The sequence below is a fragment of the Eleginops maclovinus genome, chromosome 12 (genome assembly GCF_036324505.1).
Source record: "Eleginops maclovinus isolate JMC-PN-2008 ecotype Puerto Natales chromosome 12, JC_Emac_rtc_rv5, whole genome shotgun sequence".
Classification (NCBI taxonomy): Eukaryota; Metazoa; Chordata; class Actinopteri; order Perciformes; family Eleginopidae; genus Eleginops; species Eleginops maclovinus.
In genome coordinates, this window is record NC_086360.1 from 22,602,481 (window position 1) to 22,624,276 (window position 21,796).

Here is a 21,796-nt window from a genome sequence, read left to right on the forward strand (position 1 = left end):
TTTGGTATCTTGAAGGTATATTGTCTGTTGTATTGTTTTAGTTTGTCTTTCATTGTTGTGTTTATAAAACAAATATTTTAATACTATATATATTATTATAGTAATTTGTTTCTATTATATTATTCTATATATTCAGCTATTCACCTCACTGTTTTGTTGATTTAAATTAAATTGAACGCAGGAGAAATCTCAGATACTGCCTTCTTTTCGCAGACTAATAAAACTCTTTACAGCTATATTTTTTTTAACGACAGACTCAAACATCTAATCAATACACGATCTTCGGAGTGTTCCTTTTTGTCCTGGGCGGGGCTTGAAATCCTCCTGCACATGTTTACTATCCAACTGCGAGGAGGAGGAGGAGGGAGAGAGACTGCTGGTGAGTGGCTGTGACATTTCCTGCTGCTGTCATAAAGATAATTCAAACCGTACAACTATTTACAGCCGTGCGGCTCAATTCAGTGTATTTGATGGTTTGATATAAAAGGATTTCGAGTTGTCTGAAGTAATGACATATGTCTGCAGAATGAAGTGGTTGAGTCGCAGCTAACTCGATAGCCTTGCTGCAGAAACAACAACAACAATAACGAAATCACATGTGTTTACCACTAAATACCTTTTCAAATGTTTACTTAAATACGTAGTATGTGTTGTTTATTTTGCTGACACACATTTTAATCGTGTGTGATCTTTAAAAGACATGTTTCTTTTCCTGCTGAGCAAAACAATGGGAAAGTTTGAAGGACAGTTTTTCAGTGAGTAATGACTTGCTTGAACATCCTGTTTGAGTCTTATTTCTGTCACGTACAAGTTCATGATTTCCTGTGAGAAAAACACAGTGCACCGGTATGTGTTCTGCTCAGTTTGCAGGTGATAAGCCAAGTTTATTCTGGCATTTTGTTTACATTTGACTATCGGTTGAGGTCACCATGGAGCTTAAGTTACCACACTTTCACTTCATGTATCCTCGTTTAGTATTTAACAACAACTTACTTATTTTAAATTGTCACTGATTGGGGTTTTAATGCCTTCTAAATGCATCTTTGAAAGGGATTTTTATAAATATAACCCATAGATAAATCTAAAAGCTTTTATTGTTGTGGAGAAAAAGTGATGTCTCTACCCTTCCTTTGTTTCTGGAGTGGCTCCAGAGGACAAATGCCTCCTTGTCTCTTTACTGAATGCTCCTGTTGAATGAATGAAAATCATATTAACATATCTTCATTAGAGATACAGACTCAAACTAACATGAGGAATCCATATTGGTTTCACCCGGATATCATAGTTGTATATTCTTACGTGTTCCTTAAATTTGTTTCTTCAAATGCTCATTAGTGTTGTTTGTGTTGTTGTTTATGCGTCCCCCTCTTCACACTTCATTCCCTCAGTGTTGACCTTTACTCCATAAAAAGCTGCTCTCACTGCAGCTGTTTCAGGCAGGCTGTTTACTGGGCACTGCTGGGGAAATGTAGCCTACCAGGCCCTGCTGTTGTAGTTAAACTTCTAAGTGTCTTGATTTGTTGGATTTAAGGAATTAAAGCCAAGTACCAAAGTGTTTTTTTCTACTTGTTTTGCTGTTTGTGTTTTGAAGTTGAGTCTTACCTGTGAATCTTATCTCAAAATACCCAGCATGACCCTGTCCTAACAGACTTCTGACCTCCGATCAACTCGAAAGAAATGTCTTTGGACAAGAATAGTGCACAGACAGAAATGCTACACGGGTAGAAAGGGTTCTTTATTTTTGACAAAGAACACAAGTCTCTCATTTGTAATCCTTCACGTATTTGTTGCCAATATTAGACAATATTGTTTGTTTGTTTTATTTTCCATTTATTCTTAATCTATGTGTTTTTATTTGTATTATTTTCTATCTGTTTGACTCCGTGTTTTTATGTTTAGAGGCTGTTGTTTAGTTAACTTGCTCTCTGTGTATTTTTATGTGAAATCACTTTGTAACTATGTTCTGAAAGGTGCTATAAAAGAAGTTTATTAATTGTATTATATTATTTAAAAGTACTGGCATTAACACAAAAACAGACTCAAACAATAGTAGTTTTTTTTAATGAATTAATATACTTCATTTTTGAAGGTGGGTCTTACGATAACCTATTGTTTGATTATTCTTTTTTCATTAAACATCTCTTATAATATCCATCTTGTTCTTGTTGCAGTCGAAGAAGGATTGTCTGTGAATGCTGCCGTTCGCAGTCTTGGGATTAGTCGTATGGATACTATTGTTTCTGTGGAGGATTAATATCAAGACGGTAGCGATGCCCGTGAAAGGAGAGGAATCTCCGCCTGGCTGTGGTCCGCTTGCAGCAGAGGAGGATAAGCCTGCTCCACAATCCCCTCATTCGGGAGAACATGCCCTTTCAACAGTTCCTACAGCAGCAACACAAAATGGGGATAGCAGTCCTCAGGCAGACAGTAGCAGTGGCTCTTCAGGTCTTGAAGTTGAAACAGTGACAGCTCAGCAGGCGTCCTCTGAGGATAATTCAGAAAAGCCATCATTGCGACCGAACACCCGGAAACCTTTCAAACCCAAAGTGCCAATGGTCAGCTCTGAGCCCGAGGTGAGGGAACGCCTCAAGTTCATCCTCGGAGCGTCGGAGGATAACTCTTCAGACGAGGAACCTATTGTCTCCAAACCTCCCAGCGGTGCAGCTCAGCCCCAGCCCCCCGCCCCAAAACCCTTTCCTGTGGTGGTGTCCTCTGCAGCGCCTCTGCCCAACTCCTCAGGCATGAAGTAAGACTGTGTTTCTATTTAAGTTATTGTCAACTTTCCGGAGTCAGGCATGTTTTCATTTCTCCCATCACCAAAGGTTCAAAGGGTTTTATTGTCATCTGAACAGCTGTAGATATATAGCTAACCATAACCCATATATAGCCTTCGATATGCAATGAAAAGCTTCAATCACAGGCTCCTCCAGCAATGCAACATAAATATAACACATAAAAATAAGCAACAAGAGACAGAGTAGGAATAAAATAGTCAGAGAGAAGTAATGCAGGAGAAATTAACTGTATGCAAGTAAAATAGAACAGTTAAATGTGAAATTAAATGCTGTGTACTGTATGCAATCATGTGACTACTCACAGGTTGAACCCTTGTCTGTAGGTAGCAACTCTGACATGTGACGTCAACATGGAAGCATCTCACTCAAATATTAGGAAGGACTTGTATAAGAAGGGTGATTGTTTAGTTGTGTTGGATGTATTTTCCTAACATGTGTGGGTTACAACATAAGGCCACATAGGTGACGTGCTTTTATGCACTTGCCCTGTCTCCACAAGCTGTGTGTTATCACCTGACTGCATGCGAAACCCTCTCGGCTCTATTATTGGAACAAGAGCCCGTACTAAATGACTTTGAAAACTGTGGTGGGACTCTAGGGCACAACACAGCAAACAAAAACACTTCCCGATCGTCAACAACTTTGTTTTATTTTTATCTTTTTTATTTACAATCTGCATGTTGGAGGGTTATTTTTATGCCCAGCATCGGTACATGATATGAATCATATCAGTTGATCGTGGCTTTGAAGGGCTGTTTGGTGCACGTAGCTTCATGCTCAACCCGACATGCTTGGACGGATTTATCCTAATGCATGACGCTATGTGTGCATGGAATCATCATGAAGGGGAGCGAGGTAAGAGTCCCCCAAATCTCAGCCGAAACACCGTCCTGCAGTTTGAACTCTTGCAGCAGAAGAAGATGCACTTTTGAAAAATTTTAAAAGGACATTAAGCAATTTATTTGTACAAGCATGCTAGGTTTGAGCCCCTTCATGTCTAAAATATGTGACCTCTCATTTTACCTGGATACTACTGTAGATGCTTTCTTTCTTTTTTTTATTGAAGAGAAATGGAAACTTTTGGTCTTGCCCCTATTTTCTTTTAGAAAAAGGAACCTGTAATCAGTCAAAGGAGATCCGTAGAATACAAGGCTGTAAATGTGGGAGGGGAGAAGGGAGGGAGCAGATGAGAGGAAACACTTTGCAGAGTTTCTTGTTTTGGTCTTACATTTTGAAAGCTAGTTTCACTAATAAAGGACTGTAAAGCAGGCCGTATATGGAGGAGAACAGCTGGCAGGGTTTTAACTTGTTCCCTTATCTCGGAAGGTAGGTGCTTTTTAAAAGTTAGATTCTGTTTGTAATCCGATACTTTAGCTGCAGTGTTTATTCTGTGCACAGCCACTACATGCTCACATCAGCAGAAATAATAATTACTTTGTATGATAGCAGAATTGATACTTCAGCAAGTTCTGGAGACATGAGGGTCTCTCGCGTTGCCGTGCTGTTATGTAACTGAACAGGGCTTGTTTTGGCACACATATGTTTGAGGAAATAAAGTAAAAACACTCCGACAGTGCGTACCCTGTAGGGAAGTGTGAAACAGACCGCAGTGACTTACTTGCCTAGCAGTCGAGTGATAAATAAACAAGTAGAATAAGTCCAAAAAAGGCTAACCATTGTTTTAGTGAATGAATTCTTGCCTCAAGTCCTGAAAACGGAGGAGATAAATAGTTTAAAGTTCACACTGGCTCATACAGAATTACACTCCCCCTCCACATTCACAGGTGATTTCTCAGTGATATCTCTACATGGGATATCATTTCAATGAAGTTTCTTGTGTTGCAATCGCAAAGAGACTTTGGAATGGTGCGAGCCGGCTGATAATCATGGTATGTGCAATTATAAATTGTGTATTGTAAAATATGAATAAGCTGCTTTCGTTCTATTGTAAGGCACTATTTAAAAATCTCTCTTATTGTGTTCTTTGACATTCTGGTGGGGTTTATGTCATAAAGGACTTTGAGCAATTAAATGAAAGTGAAGTAAAGTTCAACAGTCAAACGGTAAATCTGCCATCGAACCGTAAATCTGATTAGATCTATTTTGTAACAATGCAGCTTGTGATGCCTGCAAAATGCATGAGGTGTTTTTTATGTGATTAAATGATTCAAGTTTCAAGGTTTCAAGGTTTTATTTGTCATATGCACAGCAGATACAGCGTATATGTTGGCAATGAAAATCTTATGTCGCGTGCTCCTCCAACAACTCAACATACATGGTGCAAAATGACTTTGGTGACCCATTTTATTGGTCGTGGACTCTGGAAGGTGAACGTTGATAAAATCACATTAAATAAGGAGGCTGTAGGTTAACACAAATCAAACCACCGTGAATCAACTCGATCCCAAATAAAATCTGATAATGAGTTTTGACTTCACATTGTTAATCACAAATAATCAGACATTTAAAGAAGAAGCAAACGTTGCCTTTTATTGTCTCTGATTATTAGAGACCATCAGATAAAAAGGGTCACCGCGACAGTGCTGACCCCTGAGTTGTTTTTCTAAAGAGCAGTGTTTTAAGGTTCAATTTGGAGATAAGTTCAAAAATAAATATCCGTAGTGTGCCTTTGTCGAGGAAAGACTGAACTTTGACTTGGACTTTATTCAATACTGTTGCTCTCCTGTTGTTTTATAGTCATACAGTATAGTGTGTTCCCAGTCTTCGACTCACACTGTTACGTAGCTGTTTAGCACCATGACTGAAGAGCACTGGGGGCTGTTGTTTTCTTCCTGCTGACATAACAGAGCCCGCTTCTTCCTGGATTATTTCATAAATGTTGCAGCTAATATGCAGACTAGAATGCAACTAATCATGAGCTTTTCCCTCCAGGCCTAGCATGTCTGGTCTTCACTTGGTGAAAAAAGGACGTAACTACAGAAAGATGGATCTTCAGAGGGACTTCACCGTGGCCTCTCCTGCTGAGTTTGTCACCCGATTTGGTGGCAACCGTGTCATTGAAAAAGTAAGAAGTCCATCCTGTGTTTTCTGACTGCACTGCAATCCTTGCATCATCAACATTGCAGCATTTCTGTGTTTTTTTTAAGGCTAGTCAAGTGGTTTCTCTTTTCTGTTACAGGTGCTGATTGCTAACAACGGTATAGCTGCAGTCAAATGCATGCGCTCTATCCGCCGCTGGTCCTATGAAATGTTTCGCAATGAGAGGACCATTCGTTTTGTTGTCATGGTCACCCCTGAAGACTTGAAAGCTAATGCAGGTCAGTGAGCTCTTGATACTTATCAGATTTTATTACCCAGAAGTTATCTGGGTGAGGCTGACAGAAAAGACACTAGACAGTGTGTCGTTATCTTACGTCTAACCAAAGTTTTATTGGAGTGATTCCCTGAAAGCCTGTACAGATTAAATAGTTGTCAGAATATATTTTTACATGCTGCTCTTTTTCTCTTTTAGAATATATCAAAATGGCAGACCATTATGTGCCTGTACCTGGTGGACCCAACAATAACAACTACGCCAATGTAGAGCTGATAGTGGACATTGCCAAAAGAATCCCAGTGCAGGTACTCTTTACCTTTTACCCTAAAACAGCACCTGTCTGGTATGCTGATCTGTGGTATTTATCTATTTTAGCGTTTGTTATTGGGTAAGGATATAATCTACTAATTCTCAAGACCACACTTAAACATATTTAAGAGAAAACATGTTTGGGGAAAAAACGTATTATTCATATATTCTCTTCAATCCTACAAATCGTAAAATTAAGTATTACAAAAATATGCATAATTCAAAATACTTTTCTTTAGATTGACCGTCTAAATATACACTAAGCAAGCAAAAATAATCCCATGTGTCTTATTTGAAAAGACTTTCTTCTCAACATCTGTGTGTGCACACGGCCCCGCAACCCCATGACATTTTATGGCGATTGGCAGGGCATTTCCTTGAGCTAATTTAAATCAAGTGGCACATGCTTTCTATTTATGAGGACTTTGGGATTCCTTGTGTTTTTATTCTGCGAGATTCTTAAGAAAAAGTGTAACGCTTACTTTTGAAGATCAATAAGAGATAGCTGGTTGCTCTGTACACTTAACCTTAGAGGAATGATGTGTTTGGTGGGTTTGAAAAACAGCCACAAAAACAGGATAAGAAGGAATGTGATCCACACGCTCCAAAATTGAATAACAAGTAACCATGTGGAAGGAAATATTAAAAGCCTGTATTGTAGCTAAATCATTCAAAAGCTTCCTGATAAAGTGGTAAACAGATGTTGGGTCTTGAATAACGAAGACACTATAATAAAGGCCTTTTGACATGTCTCTCCTCGCGGATACTTGTTTTTAGTTTGAAACAAGGTATTGGTGAATGAGGCCCAGTGTTCTTTCTTGCCTGTAACCTCTTCGTCTTTGATCTGTCAGTAAAAAAACTCTATGTATCACCTATAACAGGCTGTGTGGGCTGGCTGGGGTCATGCGTCAGAAAATCCCAAACTGCCTGAGCTGTTGGACAAAGCAGGGATATCCTTTTTAGGTAAAATCTAGTTCAATCATTTTTTAAAGGTATTTATTAGCACCGGAGTCAGATCTTATTGTTAACTGACTGTGTTTCTCTCAGGGCCATCCAGTAAGGCCATGTGGGCCCTCGGGGATAAAGTGGCTTCTTCCATCGTGGCTCAGAGTGCTGGCATTCCCACACTACCGTGGAGCGGATCAGGTGATGCTTTTCCTCCCACACTGTCTCACAAAATATATACCAACACTATTTCCTCAGTGTTTTTATGTTCTCCTTCTTCGGTGTCTTGGTGCTCTCAGGTCTGAAAGTGGACTGGGAAGAGGAAGACAATTTTCTGGGAAATGTTATCAGCGTTCCTCCGGATATCTACTCAAAGGGCTGTGTTCTTGATGTAGACGATGGGATGAAGGTAAGCATATTAAGTGAAATCGTCATACTGAATACTTCAAATTCGCTTTTCTTCCCCTCAAATGATTATCTCCTTGCAAATATATTTTGCTCAGTCATATTTGATGTGATGTTTCTCTGCAGGGGGCGGAGAGAATTGGTTATCCGATTGTTATCAAGGCCTCTGAGGGTGGAGGTGGAAAAGGTATCCGGAAAGTAGAAAATTCTGAGGATTTTCCGAGTCTCTTTAGACAGGTTTGATTTCATTTATACCACCTTTTTATTCAGTTGAATTTAATGCAGTCCATCATCTAAAGGGTTGTGTTTCTGACTGCAGGTTCAGACAGAGGTACCCGGCTCGCCCATCTTCGTCATGCAGCTGGCTCAGCACGCCAGACACCTCGAGGTTCAGATACTGGCGGACGAGTATGGAAATGCCATCTCTCTGTTTGGACGAGACTGCTCCATCCAGAGAAGGCACCAGAAGATCATAGAGGAGGCTCCTGCTACTATAGCCTCTCACTCAACATTTGAGCAAATGGAACGGGTCAGTTTTTGTCACTGCTTGCTTTTATTATCCAACCTTTATTAACTCCTCTGGTTGAGCCTTGACATCTGGTCTCCTCTTTCTGGCCCAGTATGCTGTGTGTCTGGCCAAGATGGTGGGATATGTGAGTGCAGGCACTGTGGAATATCTTTTCTCTGAAGACGGGAGTTTCCATTTCCTGGAGCTGAATCCTCGTCTGCAGGTGGAACATCCCTGCACGGAGATGATTGGAGATGTTAACCTGCCGGCTGCCCAGCTTCAGGTAAATAAGAGGTGGAAAAATCATAAAACTGAGAACAAATTAGTCATCCTCTTGCTAATATATGTGTGGTGGTCTACCAGGTGCCATATTGGTTGTAGAATGATATAGCCAAAGATCCAATTGTTCCTTTTAACTCTGTGTTTCTTTTCTTCTCTCACAGATAGCGATGGGCATCCCCATCCATAGAATCAAGGACATCCGCTTGCTTTATGGAGAAAGTCCCTGGGCCGACACCATCATTAACCTTGAGAATCCAGAGTGCATGCCAAGTCCAAGAGGTCACGTCATAGCTGCACGCATCACTAGTGAGAACCCTGATGAGGTACAGCTACATTTCATCAACACGTTTGGTTTTGTTCTTTTGACTTGCACCACTGACTTCCTATCGCTGTGCTCTCTCTCAGGGGTTCAAGCCCAGCTCTGGCACTGTGCAGGAGCTGAACTTCCGCAGCAGTAAAAATGTCTGGGGATATTTCAGCGTGGGGGCGACTGGAGGCCTGCATGAATTTGCAGACTCCCAGTTTGGACACTGTTTCTCCTGGGGCGAGAACCGCGAAGAAGCCATTTCGTAAGCCTCTTCCTTTGTTCAGTCATGCTGAGATATCTGGTGTTGCTTTTGAGGCACAGCCAGTAATGCCCAGATATTGAAAATGCCCATTATGTAATAAAACACTGGTAAGAATGCAAAGATCTGGAGACATTAGGGCAAAATACAGCTAATGCAATTCAGGTTTGATTCTTAACATTTTTTGGGGGCGTTTTATTTCAACTCATAGAATACATATGTTTATCAGGTGTCATATTTGCCCTGTGCTTCAGGAACATGGTGGTGGCTATGAAGGAGCTGTCCATCCGAGGTGACTTCAGGACCACTGTTGAATACCTCATTAAGTTACTGGAGACAGAAAGCTTCAGAAACAATGACATTGACACCGGCTGGCTGGATCACCTAATTGCAGAGAAAGTGCAGGTAGGAGACTGAAGAGCTACAAAACATAACACGTCCAAAGACTCAGTTTTGTGTAGTTTGTCTGTTTAATAAAGCCTCTTACTCCTCTTACAGGCGGAGAGACCAGATACCATGCTGGGTATTGTTTGTGGGGGACTACATGTTGCTGACACTAGCTTCAGAAAGAGCATGTCTGACTACCTGCATTCCCTGGAAAGGTCAGTAGACTCTTTCTCCCTTATTACGTTTTTCCAAAGCTGTATATTTATATCACTGACCTATAAAAACTGCTGCGTCTTCAGAGGGCAAGTACTTCCTGCAGCCAGTCTCCTCAACTCTGTCAATGTGGACTTAATATATGAAGGAGTCAAGTTCTGCCTCAAGGTATCTGCTCTATTCCCTTTATACGTTCCTTGTTGAGCTCTTAACCTTTTAATCAATATATCATTCCTTCTTCTGCCTGCAGGTTTCTCGCCAATCCCCAACTACGTATGTCATCATGATGAACTGCTCCAACATAGAGATTGATGTCCACAGGCTTAATGATGGCGGCCTCCTGCTGTGCTACGACGGCAGCAGCCACATCACCTACATGAAGGAGGAAGTAGACAGGCAAGAGTTCCTCTCTCTTTATCTAGATTGTTTTTCGATTGTTTGTTTTACTATATTTTTAATATTTTATCCCTACAGCTACCGCATCACTGTTGGCAACAAGACTTGTGTGTTTGAGAAGGAGAAGGATCCCACGGTGCTGAGGGCGCCCTCTGCTGGGAAACTGCTGCAGTACATGGTCGATGACGGCGGTCACGTTTGTGCTGGACAGATCTATGCAGAGATTGAGGTAAATGAAACAGCTTTTAGGTCAAGTTACTTTTAGTCTGTTGTTGACATATTTATTGACATGCTGTTTGATCTGTGGTTTCAGGTGATGAAGATGGTCATGACGTTGACCGTGCATCAGTCTGGTGGTGTCAACTTTGTAAAGAGACCTGGAGCGGTTCTCCAGCAGGGCTGCGTCGTGGCACGTTTAGACCTTGATGACCCCAGCAGTATACACCGGGTAAAATAATCCAAAAAGTGAATTAAAAGTGCTCAATTTGTTCTCCTTCACTGATCATGTTTTAATATAATCTTTCCTGCTTTAACCTCCTCTCATAGGTGGAGCTCAACACAGCCATACTGCCACCCCAGCAACCACTGCCCATTGTTGGGGAAAAGCTTCACCAGGTGTTTCACTGTGTGCTCGAAAACTTGATTAAAGTCATGGACGGCTACTGCCTGGAAGAGCCGTTCTTCAGCTCAAAGGTAAACCGCAGGCTTTCTGCCTCTAGAGAAAATTCCCCCATACTGCAAAATACTTTCTCCTTTACCTGTAATGCTATTTATCAATGTAGATTATTTTGTGAAACTGACCGTAGAGGTGTCTGCCTTCTCTGGAATATAAGGAACTAGATGGCACACAGCTTGTGTTGTTCAAAAAAAAAAATTTTGCGGAAAAAACTAAATGATTTCTGGAAGAGACTGTCGCTGTTGAGTTTCCAATTGAGTTTCCATTTTCAGGTGAACTTTACCCATAAATTATAATCAGTTTTATTAATCATATGTGCTTGTTACATTACATAGCATTTAACTGAAACTTTTATCGATGTACAATAAGTGCAATAAAGCATACAGATTCAAACTGAGGACAACAAGAAAATTCTGACATATTCACATCAAACAAGAAAGACCAAGTGCTGGTGCGTAAGTTCAACTGTACTAAGGGCTTGTTTTCGTTTCTTTTTTTTTGTCCCTGTCTGCAGCTGAAACTGTGGGTGGCTTCTCTGATGAAGACTTTAAGGGACCCCTCGCTGCCGCTGCTCGAGCTGCAGGAGATCATGACCAGCTTGGCGAGCCGGATTCCCGCCAGCGTGGAGAAAGATATCCGTAAAGTCATGGCCCAGTACGCCAGCAACATCACCTCTGTCCTCTGCCAGTTCCCTAGCCAACGAGTGAGAGATGTTGCAGCTGTTCAAGTTCTTTAAATACATTTAATTACCGGTGTTGATTTAATTAATCTGATGATTTTTTTTCTATTTTATCCAGATTGCGAATATTCTAGACAGCCATGCAGCAACGCTACAGAGGAAGGCCGACAGAGAAGTGTTCTTCATGAACACTCAGAGTATTGTTCAGTTGGTTCAGAGGTTTGCTTTATCCTCTTTATTTTCAGATGCAGATTGTACAGAAGTAATACATAAAATAAAAAAAACATATTGTATTGATTGACTCGTTTTGAATATGTCTTATTCAGGTATCGCAGTGGGATTCGTGGTTACATGAAGTCTGTGGTTCTCGACCTGCTGAAGCGATACCTGCAAGTAGAGATGCAGTTTCAGCAAGGTGACACCAAACTCTAGATGCAGCATCTAATTAAATAACTGTGGTTTGTTTGTCATCACTGATGTCACTGTACTCACAACAGCTCACTATGACAAGTGTGTTATCAACCTGAGGGAGCAGCACAAACCTGACATGAGTCCTGTGCTGGAGTACATCTTCTCTCATGCCCAGGTCTTCAAGAAGAACCTCCTGGTCACAATGCTCATTGTAAGGCTTCAACACTTCACATGCATAAATGAGTCCTCCGACACTGAACGCTAAGTAAAAGACACTTTGAACACTGTGTAGGACCAGCTGTGTGGACGGGATCCCATGCTAGCTGACGAGCTGATGGCCATTCTGAACGAGCTAACGCAGCTTAGCAAGATGGAGAACTCAAAGGTGGCTTTGAGAGCAAGACAGGTAAAAATCTACAAAAATACTGCCTGTTAAGTGGGAGATAAAAACTACTCTGAATGTGAAAATACTGTACATTGTTTAGTCAAGGTGATCTGGCAAACAGGACACCTCAAGTTGGATTCAAATGATATTTTTGAGTACATCAGATTTGTTTTAAATGTAAATGTTTTATCCTCTGTACAGACCTGTTATTGTGTTTGTAATTGTCTCCTAGGTCTTGATTGCCTCCCATTTACCATCATACGAACTGAGACACAACCAGGTGGAGTCAATCTTCCTGTCAGCCATTGATATGTACGGCCACCAGTTTTGTCCAGAGAACTTGAAGGTTAGCATTATGTGGAGAAATGTTACTGTCATTAAACATCTTCAGCAGCTTTAATATCTAATTAATATTGGTTTTTCTTTGACACAGAAACTCATTCTCTCCGAAACCTCCATTTTCGATGTGCTGCCCAATTTCTTCTATCACTCCAATCAAGTTGTCTGCATGGCTGCCTTGGAGGTACGCTCAGAGTCATGTCTTCCTTTCCTTCCCTATGTGTTTTTATTCCTTAACTCAATTGTTCTATCTTGATATTCAGGTGTATGTGCGCAGAGCTTACATCGCCTATGAGCTGAACAGCATCCAGCATCACCAGCTGCAGGATGGTACATGTGCTGTAGACTTCCAGTTTATGCTGCCGTCATCACATCCCAACAGGTAAAGTTTTAATGCAGTAAACACAACACCACTGGTGCAGGATTTCAATAAACAGATTTGGAATAGAGTAATACCTCCCTTTGTGACTGTTTATTAATGAATCTAGGTGGTACAATGCCTTCTTTAATTTTCCTCTAGCTATCTCTAGTCTTCTGTTTGACATTGGCCTGATAAACCTGGGGATAAATATAATCCTGTACCCAGTGGTGCAGGTGGAGAGCCTGTAAAATGCAGCTCTAACTGCTTATGGCTAACTGAATGAAGAGTGCGCTAATCAACGGGCACAGCATCTCAAAAGCTTTAATCTAATCGTAATGCCTGGAGGTAGAGGTACCGTTTGATCATCCACTGCTATTATTCACTTGTCAATCATCTGATTTCAGAGGGAGCAGCCCTACTCTGAACAGGTAGAGTAAAGCTCCTCCCAACCAGCCAAAACACCTGATCGTGTGTATGTCTCTCAGCAATGCATGCAGAATGTGTTGCTTCTTTCTTCCTGTCCTCTGAATCCAGAAACCTTTGCTAAAGGACTCCTCTAACAAGTCCTTTTTCAGTCACTTAAAAGCTGATCTTTTCCACATATTTCTCTTTTTTGTTGCTTAGCAATGCTGAGCTTTTTGAGAGGTTCATCTTTCATTTTTTCTACCTTCCTCTTAAAAACATCACACTTCGTTGACTGAAATGTATCCTCCAGCATCAGAACAATTGCTCGATAAACATTTGTAATCCCTTGCAATTCAGTACTTGAAATAAGCCTATCAATAGTATGTAATTTTAATGGAATATGAGGGTGATCATACTTATTTTTTATCAAATAAATACGGTTAGAAAATCCACTCTTGCTTTAATTGCTCTTTGTTCAGTATTTGTACTCTTACTGTTCAGTGTTTTTTTCTAAAGCAAACTTCTCTTTGTGTCAAAAATCTGATCAGTCTGTGGTCCTGCCTTGCTGTCCTCAGGATTCCCGTGCCAGTGAGTGGATCAAGCATCTTTAAAATGAGGCGGCAGAGCAGTGAACTTTTCCTGGAGGGAGCCTTGTCTCCACCCTGCCAGCGCATGGGAGCCATGGTGGCTTTCCAGTGTTTTGAGGAATTTAAAAGGTCAGTTTTTACTTGATTATAATCTTCTTTTTGCCACTATTAATTACTGGTCCAGGAGTGTAAAATGTTCTCCCTGTTGAGGTGTTTTTTTGTTTTGTTCAGGAACTTTGATGAAGTTCTCTCCAGCTTTGCAGAGCCAATCTCAGAGAGTGCCCCATTCACAGAGTCCTGCTCCAGCCTCTTTGAGGAGATGAACTCCGGGGTGAGTGCTGTGGGTGTGTAAGGATGACACATTTTTCAATAAAAGGGGCTGTTTTTATCTGTGTTGTTACAGCAAATAAGATCTCTACTCCATCCCCTACAGAACACGAGGGAAAACCCAATCCACATCATTAATGTGTCCATAAAAAATGCAGACACTGAAGATGACGATGCCTTGGTTACAACCTTCACTGCCTTTGCCCATTCAAAGGTCAGCCAGCTTTAACACAGGACTGTTGTTTAAAGTGAGATATTGTTTGTTTTTATTTAATTACTTAAAAAAAATGTGTTGTTGTTTTACAGAGATCTGTCCTCTTTGAATATGGAATCAGGAGAATCACATTTTTGATCGCACAGAAGGTAATTCAACAACAATCATTTAATTACCAATGTCATTGGGTTTATTACTGTATCATAAAAATATAATCATTTATATTTTATTTATGGCTATAATCAGAAATGTTTCTTGATTATAATTCACCCAAACCCTGAAAAACAACAAAGGATATATACTTTTTTATAACTAAAATATGATTTAGTTGCTGCCTCACAATAGCTGACAGTATAACGGCTCTCAACATTTACATTTGTCTCTGAAAATACGCTTTCTGATTATCATTATTTTGATATTTCATTTCAACAGAGAGAATTTCCCAAGTTCTTCACTTTCAGAGCTCGAGACGGGGTAAGTTTTAAGTAGACGTGATCATCCGAGTGCAGTTATTGAGTTGATATGATGCCGTCCGAGGAGATGATGACCCTCCAATCTGTGTCGTCAGTTCCTGGAGGATCGTATTTACCGTAACCTGGAGCCGGCTTTAGCCTTTCAGCTGGAGCTCAACCGCATGAGGAACTTCTACCTGAAGGCCGTTCCCTGTGCCAACCACAAGATGCAGCTGTACCTCGGCGCTGCTCGTGTTCAGGAGGGGGCTGAAGTCACGGACCACCGCTACTTCATACGAGCCATTATCCGCCACTCAGATCTCATCACAAAGGTAAGCAGCTGGAAAGTACAGCTTATTGATTCTGAGTACCTGTCAGGTCTTTTATATTGTTTTTCAAAAGGTAAAATAAAATGTATTTTGTTGGTGGTATGTTTAATATGTGATTCGAAATCCATTCTTATCCACAAACAGGAAGCCTCCTTTGAATACCTTCAAAATGAGGGTGAACGTCTTCTGTTGGAGGCCATGGATGAGTTGGAGGTGGCCTTCAGTAACACCAGCATCCGCACAGACTGCAACCACATCTTCCTCAACTTCGTCCCTACTGTCATTATGGACCCCTCCAAAGTCAGTGTCTAGCAACTATACGCTACTATCTCTTTTTATGTTTACTTTTACGTTTCATTTTTTGATAAGTATATTTATTTATCAGTGGTCTTTTTAACATCCATTTCCTCTTTTTTTTGCAAACACCAGATAGAGGAGTCTGTGCGTTCCATGGTGATGCGCTATGGCAGCCGTCTCTGGAAGCTGCGAGTCCTGCAGGCCGAGCTGAAGATCAACATCCGTTTGACTACAACCGGGGACGCCATTCCCGTCCGCCTGTTTCTTACCAATGAGTCTGGCTATTACTTGGACATCAGCCTGTACAATGAGGTCACCAACCCCAGTTCTGGACAGGTAAGTACAGCTGACTGGGGTCACCTAATTCAAGCTTCTGGTTAAAATACAAATGAACTAAAAGATGAGGTGGGTTTTTTCTGTGTAATTGTATTATGTTTGCATCTTCATTGTCAAATAAATCCCTAACTCCTCCTTTCAGATCATGTTCCAGTCCTATGGAGATAAACAGGGTCCCCTGCATGGCATGCTGATCAACACTCCCTATGTGACCAAAGACCTGCTGCAGGCCAAGCGCTTCCAGGCTCAAACTCTGGGGACAACATACGTCTATGACTTCCCTGAGATGTTCCGACAGGTACTGCTAACGTACCATACTAGGTTTATTTACTTTTTGAAGTTCAAGGTGTCTGATTATTGCTGGAAATCTCCCTTCAGGCATTATTCAAGCTGTGGGGCCCGGGGGGAAAATGCCCTAAAGACGTGCTGATGTGCACCGAGCTGGTTCTGGACCCTCAAGGCCAACTTGGGCAGATGAATCGCCTGCCTGGAGACAATGATGTAAGAAGCTTTTAAAAGCATGTAGGTCAGATCATGCTCTCTCAGTGTGATGATGCTGATCATTACTGTAACCATCCTTCATCAGGTGGGAATGGTTGCCTTCAGGATGAATATGAAGACTCCGGAGTACCCACAGGGCAGAGTTATCATCGTCATCTGCAACGACATCACTCACATGATCGGCTCATTTGGTCCTCAAGAAGACCAGCTGTTCCTCAAGGCGTCTGAGCTGGCTCGGGCCGAGGGCATCCCCCGCATTTACATCGCAGCCAACAGTGGAGCACGCATCGGCCTCGCTGACGAGATCAAACACATGTTCCAGGTGGCCTGGGTTGACCCCTCTGACCCCTACAAGGTGACCCATGAAACCTTTGAAATACACCCTGTTATAAAGTAGTTGAGGGAATGACCAATGGGAAAACTGAAGCAGTATTTACTGTGTATCAGGTTTGACGTTTCTTATTAAGATATTTCCATTTCTCTGCAGGGTTTCAAGTACCTTTACCTGACACCACAGGACTACACACGCATCAGCTCCACCAACGCTGTCCACTGCCACCATGTAGAGGAAGGTGGAGAGTCCAGGTATCATAAATCATTGGTTGTTTGTTTCCATGAAGGATTTAATTCAACGTATTTTCTGGAGTCTGCTGGACATCCTCAATGGCGCTTGGTAGACCGTCACACAATACAGACTGTTGAGATCTTGCGCAATACACCTGTAATGTATTGTGCAAGTCATACACTTTTTCTGGCAATTCTACTGAGCAATAACCATAATCATTGTGTATGTTTTATTTGTTCATCTTTCTCTATATTTAACATGTTTGCTTCTTTATTATTTCTTGCCTTTTATCTGATATGTCACTTTCTGTAGCGCTCTGATTCTGTTAAAAAGAGACTAGCTTCTTCTATGTCTTCATCACTGTTCTCATCTGTTTACAGGTACATCATCACAGACGTCATCGGGAAGGACGACGGTCTCGGGGTGGAGAACCTGCGAGGTTCTGGCACCATTGCAGGAGAGTCCTCTCAGGCCTATGAGGAGATTATTACAATCAGCATGGTGAGAATGTGGATCTAATTTCTCTCGAGTAAGAGACACCCATGTGATCCTTTGGAACATTTTTCCTGACTCGGGTATTCTCTTGCAGGTGACGTGTCGTGCTATTGGAATCGGAGCCTATCTGGTCCGTTTGGGACAGAGAGTGATTCAGGTGGAAAACTCTCACATTATCCTGACTGGAGCAAGTGCTCTTAACAAGGTCAGTTCGTTTAGGAAATGTTTATTGTTGAAGAGAAAGTATTTAAATCTAGAGGGGTTGACAGAAAAGATAAAAGTCTTTGTTTCTTTGTAGGTTCTGGGCCGAGACGTTTATACCTCCAACAACCAGCTGGGAGGGATCCAGATCATGCACAATAATGGAGTGACGCACAACACCGTGCCGGATGACTTTGAGGGCGTCTTCACCATCCTCAAGTGGCTCTCCTATATGCCAAAGGTTTTGCTGAATGTGTGAAAGTCCATGTATTGTGGTTTTTGGGTGTTGAAAAGTAACCCAACTAACTCTTGATCTCTCCTCCAGAACAAACACTCCCCTGTGCCCGTGATATCGACTACAGATTCAGTAGACCGAGAGATAGAATACACTCCGACCAAAGCACCGTACGACCCGCGCTGTATGCTGGCGGGGAGACCTCACCCAAGTGAGTGCTGGGACATGATTTAAAGCTTGATAGTGTTCAGTATATCAGTCTGGTTAATTTGCTTTTTGTCTGCTTCATCAGCGGTGAGAGGGGCCTGGCAGAGTGGATTTTTCGACCATGGCTCTTTCATGGAGATCATGGAGTCTTGGGCTCAGACGGTGGTAGTGGGCAGAGCGAGGTAAGTGGGTTAACTCTGAATACAAACGCACTGTATTACACCTAAATCATTAAATAACTAAATTTCATGCTAACAGGTTAGGAGGAATCCACTTGGTGTCATCGCTGTTGAAACTCGCACCGTTGAGTTCACCGTCCCAGCAGATCCAGCCAACCTGGATTCAGAATCTAAAGTGAGTAACTTTCCCCCACATTTTATGATTTAAACACATAACATCACAGCTCTTCAACTATGCTCCTGTTGTCTGTGTGTTGATGTCAGGTTCTGCAGCAGGCCGGCCAGGTGTGGTTTCCAGATTCAGCTTTTAAAACGGCTCAAGCTATTTGTGACTTCAACCGTGAGGGTCTGCCTCTCATGGTGTTCGCCAACTGGAGGGGCTTCTCTGGTGGAATGAAAGGTATAGGATGAATTTAAAACTTTGCAAAGAACATTTGGGAATTGTATTTGATCTATTTTACTCCCAGACATGTACGACCAGATACTGAAGTTTGGGGCCTACATCGTGGACGCTCTGCGTTGTTTCCATCAGCCGGTACTAGTTTACATCCCACCGCACGCTGAGCTGAGGGGAGGGTCCTGGGTTGTGATAGATCCCACCATAAACCCACTGTGTATGGAGCTGTATGCAGACAGGGAGAGCAGGTACATGAGGCAGTCCTGTTTATTTGAATGGTTTCTTTACCAACCTAAGCAACAAGTGTGTGTGACAGTAACCAGTTTCTGTTGTCTTGCTGTTGTGCTTTCTTCAGAGGTGGTGTGCTGGAGGCTGAAGGTACAGTGGAGATCAAATTCAGGAGGAAAGACCTGCTGAAGACCATGAAAAGACTTGATCCAGTTTATGCTAGTCTGGTTGAGCAGCTTGGTAAGGGCTACTTCTTTCTTGAGTCACTGAACAACTTGAATTAAATGTATCTATTTAATTCCCATACAACTGATATTTCCACACCTCACTTGCAAGTCACTCATTCGCTCTCTTCTCATCAGCTTCTCCAGAGCTGTCTGACAAACAGAGCAAAGAGCTGGACTCAAAGCTCAAAGCCAGAGAGGAGTTCCTGTTGCCCATCTACCACCAGGTGGCAGTGCAGTTTGCTGATCTCCATGACACCCCGGGGAGGATGCAGGAGAAGGGTGTCATCACAGTGAGTGTAACATTAGATCAGGGGTGGGAGAAGAATTCAGATCTTGTACTTAAGTAAAAGTAGAAGTACCAGAGTGTAGGGATACTCAGTTACAAGTAAAAGTCCTGCCTTCAAAATGTTACTCAAGTAAATGTACAAACGTATTGGCATCAAAATATATTTAAAGTACGAAGGGTAAAAGTACTCATTATGCAGATCGGCCCATTTCAGGATAATCTATATTAAATGTTTGGATTATAATAGTTGAGGCATTCAAGTGTTATCAAAGCTGTACTTGAGTAAGTGTACTTAGTTACCTTACAACACTTCATTAAATACAGAACATGTAAAAAGATAAGGTTGCTGCTTTTTATAATTCTGTTTCCCGTGGACACTCCTGACAGGATATTTTGGACTGGAAGAATGTGCGGACCTTCTTCTACTGGCGTCTGCGTCGGCTGCTGCTGGAGCAGGTGGTGAAGCGTGAGATCCTGCAGGCCAACCAGGACCTGAGCGACGGACACATGCAGTCCATGCTGCGGCGCTGGTTTGTTGAAACAGAAGGAACAGTCATGGTATGTTAAATCAGTCGGAGACTTCTGTCAGCTGAAGTTCGGCTAATAGGTCAATATCTTTCTATCACTGTGAAGCATACATACCTATACTGTAAGCTTGTACATGAATCCACTGTCAGTTTTTGCCTGTGCCCGGCATAGCATTTTTATCATTTTGTTTTTGAGCTTTTGTTGGTAGAACTGATTAGAGTTTTAAAGGTGCTGCTTTCTGCTTCTCCAGGCCTACCTCTGGGACAATAACCAAACAGTGGTCGAGTGGCTTGAGAAGCATTTGACCAACGAGGAAGGCACTTCAGGAATAAGAGAGAACATCAAGTACCTGAAAAAAGAAAACACTTTGAAACACATCCGCAGGTATGAAGACAAACCTATTGATGTGGGCTTTTTTCATTGTTATAATCTTATCAATGCAAAATAGCCTATTTCACATTCAAGCAAATCTTGAATTTAGATTCAACACAGAGCTACATTTTAGACATAAATAAATGAAGACTTGCCAAGAGAGTCCCAATCGCTCATCAGGTTGGTCATATGTAGCAAACACGGCCTGAGGAATTGAACTCCAGAGTTGTCCAGAGATCTTAATCTTTCCCATATAGTAGCGTTTGAGACACATGCTGGTCTTGGCAAGGTAATCTAATATTGAATAAGGATATATTATAAGGCTCACAACTGTGAAAACACTAAATTCCCTCCCTCTGCATGTAAAGATTCTCACACGTTTCACTTTCTTTAAGCTTTAAGTTTGTGTTATTATGTTCCTCTTGTGTTCCAGCCTGGTGCAGGCCAACCCTGACGTAGCCATGGACTGCATCATCCACATGAGCCAGATCATCACTCCATCCCACCGGGCCAAGCTCTCGCATCTGCTCGCAACTATGGACAGCGCCAGCACCAGTTAAGCTGAGAACCTTTATCAGGTTTCATTATTGATAAGAACAAAACAATATATTTTAGTTGGTTGTATTGTAAAAGCAAACGTCAGGGCATTTATTTGCAGTAACGCACACAAAGTGACTTATTCCTCACACAACCACTACAATACTCTGCTGTATACAATGCGGTTGAATGGCTACGTTGCAGGGACATGGTTATCCGTGCCACTCTTTGTCTTCCACACTTGACGTAAGCGGTCAGTAATTTCAGCTGCTCGGTCCGGGAACTTTCTGGATCACGACTGTAGTGAACATTTCACCGGGCTGTATTTGCACATATTAGTTTGTCAGTGTTAAATGTGCCTCGTTCAGTTTAATGAAGCCAGATCTGTGCAAGTGAAGTGCCGTTGGTTCCATTAAACGTATTAAATAGAGAATGTTTAATAAACACTGAATTTGTTTTCAACATCTAATGTTTTTTTTGTAAGATTTTCAATTGAAAAAAAAAATGAAATGAATTGATTTGATTTGATTTGATTTCTGAATTCACTGAAAATATGAACATTTTTAGCAGTATTGTGACACAGAAATGCACATTTAGCAACTAAAACCGCTTATAAGTATTATTATTTCCATCGTTTTATTGTCATTTTCAGTCTGTTTATTTGTATTTATGCTGGAGTGTTGTGTGTGCTATGATATGAATGTTAGGAGACACTGCCACACTGCATGTTATAATTATGAGCTTTTCTTTCATTTTTGTTGATGTTTCTCCGATACAATGCAGTAATTCTCCAGACTCAGGTTGTACATTAATTGCCAAAATGGGCCTTCAAGTGATGGCTTAATTTACCTCCCCTCTGATCAAAAATATCAGCCTTTACATTTCGACTGAATGTATATGAACTCTCCTCTGTGTGATCTGCTAAAGACTGTTTGTTAATAAATGTCATTCATATAT

General features: G+C 41.5%; 1 protein-coding gene across 9 annotated transcripts; it reads left to right on the forward strand.

Moving 5' to 3' along the window:
- Positions 1-339: 339 nt before the first annotated feature.
- Positions 340-21,795, forward strand: acacb (acetyl-CoA carboxylase beta). 9 transcript variants are annotated; one of them, XM_063896732.1, is made up of 54 exons: positions 340-379; positions 2,172-2,746; positions 5,688-5,820; positions 5,935-6,073; positions 6,268-6,377; positions 7,263-7,344; positions 7,429-7,527; positions 7,626-7,735; positions 7,858-7,968; positions 8,051-8,260; positions 8,352-8,522; positions 8,683-8,844; positions 8,927-9,090; positions 9,342-9,492; positions 9,586-9,689; positions 9,774-9,855; positions 9,938-10,083; positions 10,162-10,312; positions 10,397-10,531; positions 10,630-10,776; positions 11,274-11,462; positions 11,557-11,657; positions 11,765-11,853; positions 11,936-12,060; positions 12,142-12,255; positions 12,467-12,580; positions 12,668-12,757; positions 12,837-12,955; positions 13,339-13,362; positions 13,915-14,055; positions 14,158-14,257; positions 14,360-14,467; positions 14,560-14,616; positions 14,900-14,941; positions 15,036-15,251; positions 15,393-15,548; positions 15,678-15,881; positions 16,024-16,179; positions 16,260-16,382; positions 16,468-16,737; positions 16,870-16,967; positions 17,328-17,448; positions 17,537-17,647; positions 17,741-17,884; positions 17,969-18,089; positions 18,171-18,267; positions 18,349-18,439; positions 18,529-18,664; positions 18,732-18,909; positions 19,017-19,129; positions 19,252-19,406; positions 19,790-19,960; positions 20,181-20,314; positions 20,736-21,795. In XM_063896732.1, exons 2-54 carry the CDS (start codon positions 2,193-2,195, stop codon positions 20,860-20,862), a joined length of 7,296 nt encoding a protein of 2,431 aa, XP_063752802.1. In that variant the 5' UTR covers positions 340-379; positions 2,172-2,192; the 3' UTR covers positions 20,863-21,795. The 9 variants fall into 9 exon arrangements, 2 of the variants coding, with proteins under 2 accessions (XP_063752802.1, XP_063752800.1); XR_010166935.1 differs by lacking the exons at positions 19,252-19,406; positions 19,790-19,960; positions 20,181-20,314; positions 20,736-21,795 and having other exon boundaries at positions 18,344-18,439; positions 19,017-19,071; XR_010166936.1 differs by lacking the exons at positions 340-379; positions 19,252-19,406; positions 19,790-19,960; positions 20,181-20,314; positions 20,736-21,795 and adding an exon at positions 557-755 and having other exon boundaries at positions 18,344-18,439; positions 19,017-19,071.
- Position 21,796: the final 1 nt, after the last annotated feature.

Coding starts and splice junctions, on each gene's coding strand:
- acacb (XM_063896732.1), top strand. CDS start 2,193: ATGCTGCCGTTCGCAGTCTTGGGATTAGTCGTATGGATACTATTGTTT. Junction 15,252..15,392: donor ACTCAGATCTCATCACAAAG/GTAAGCAGCTGG, acceptor ATCCACAAACAG/GAAGCCTCCTTTGAATACCT. Junction 16,383..16,467: donor GCCTGCCTGGAGACAATGAT/GTAAGAAGCTTT, acceptor ATCCTTCATCAG/GTGGGAATGGTTGCCTTCAG.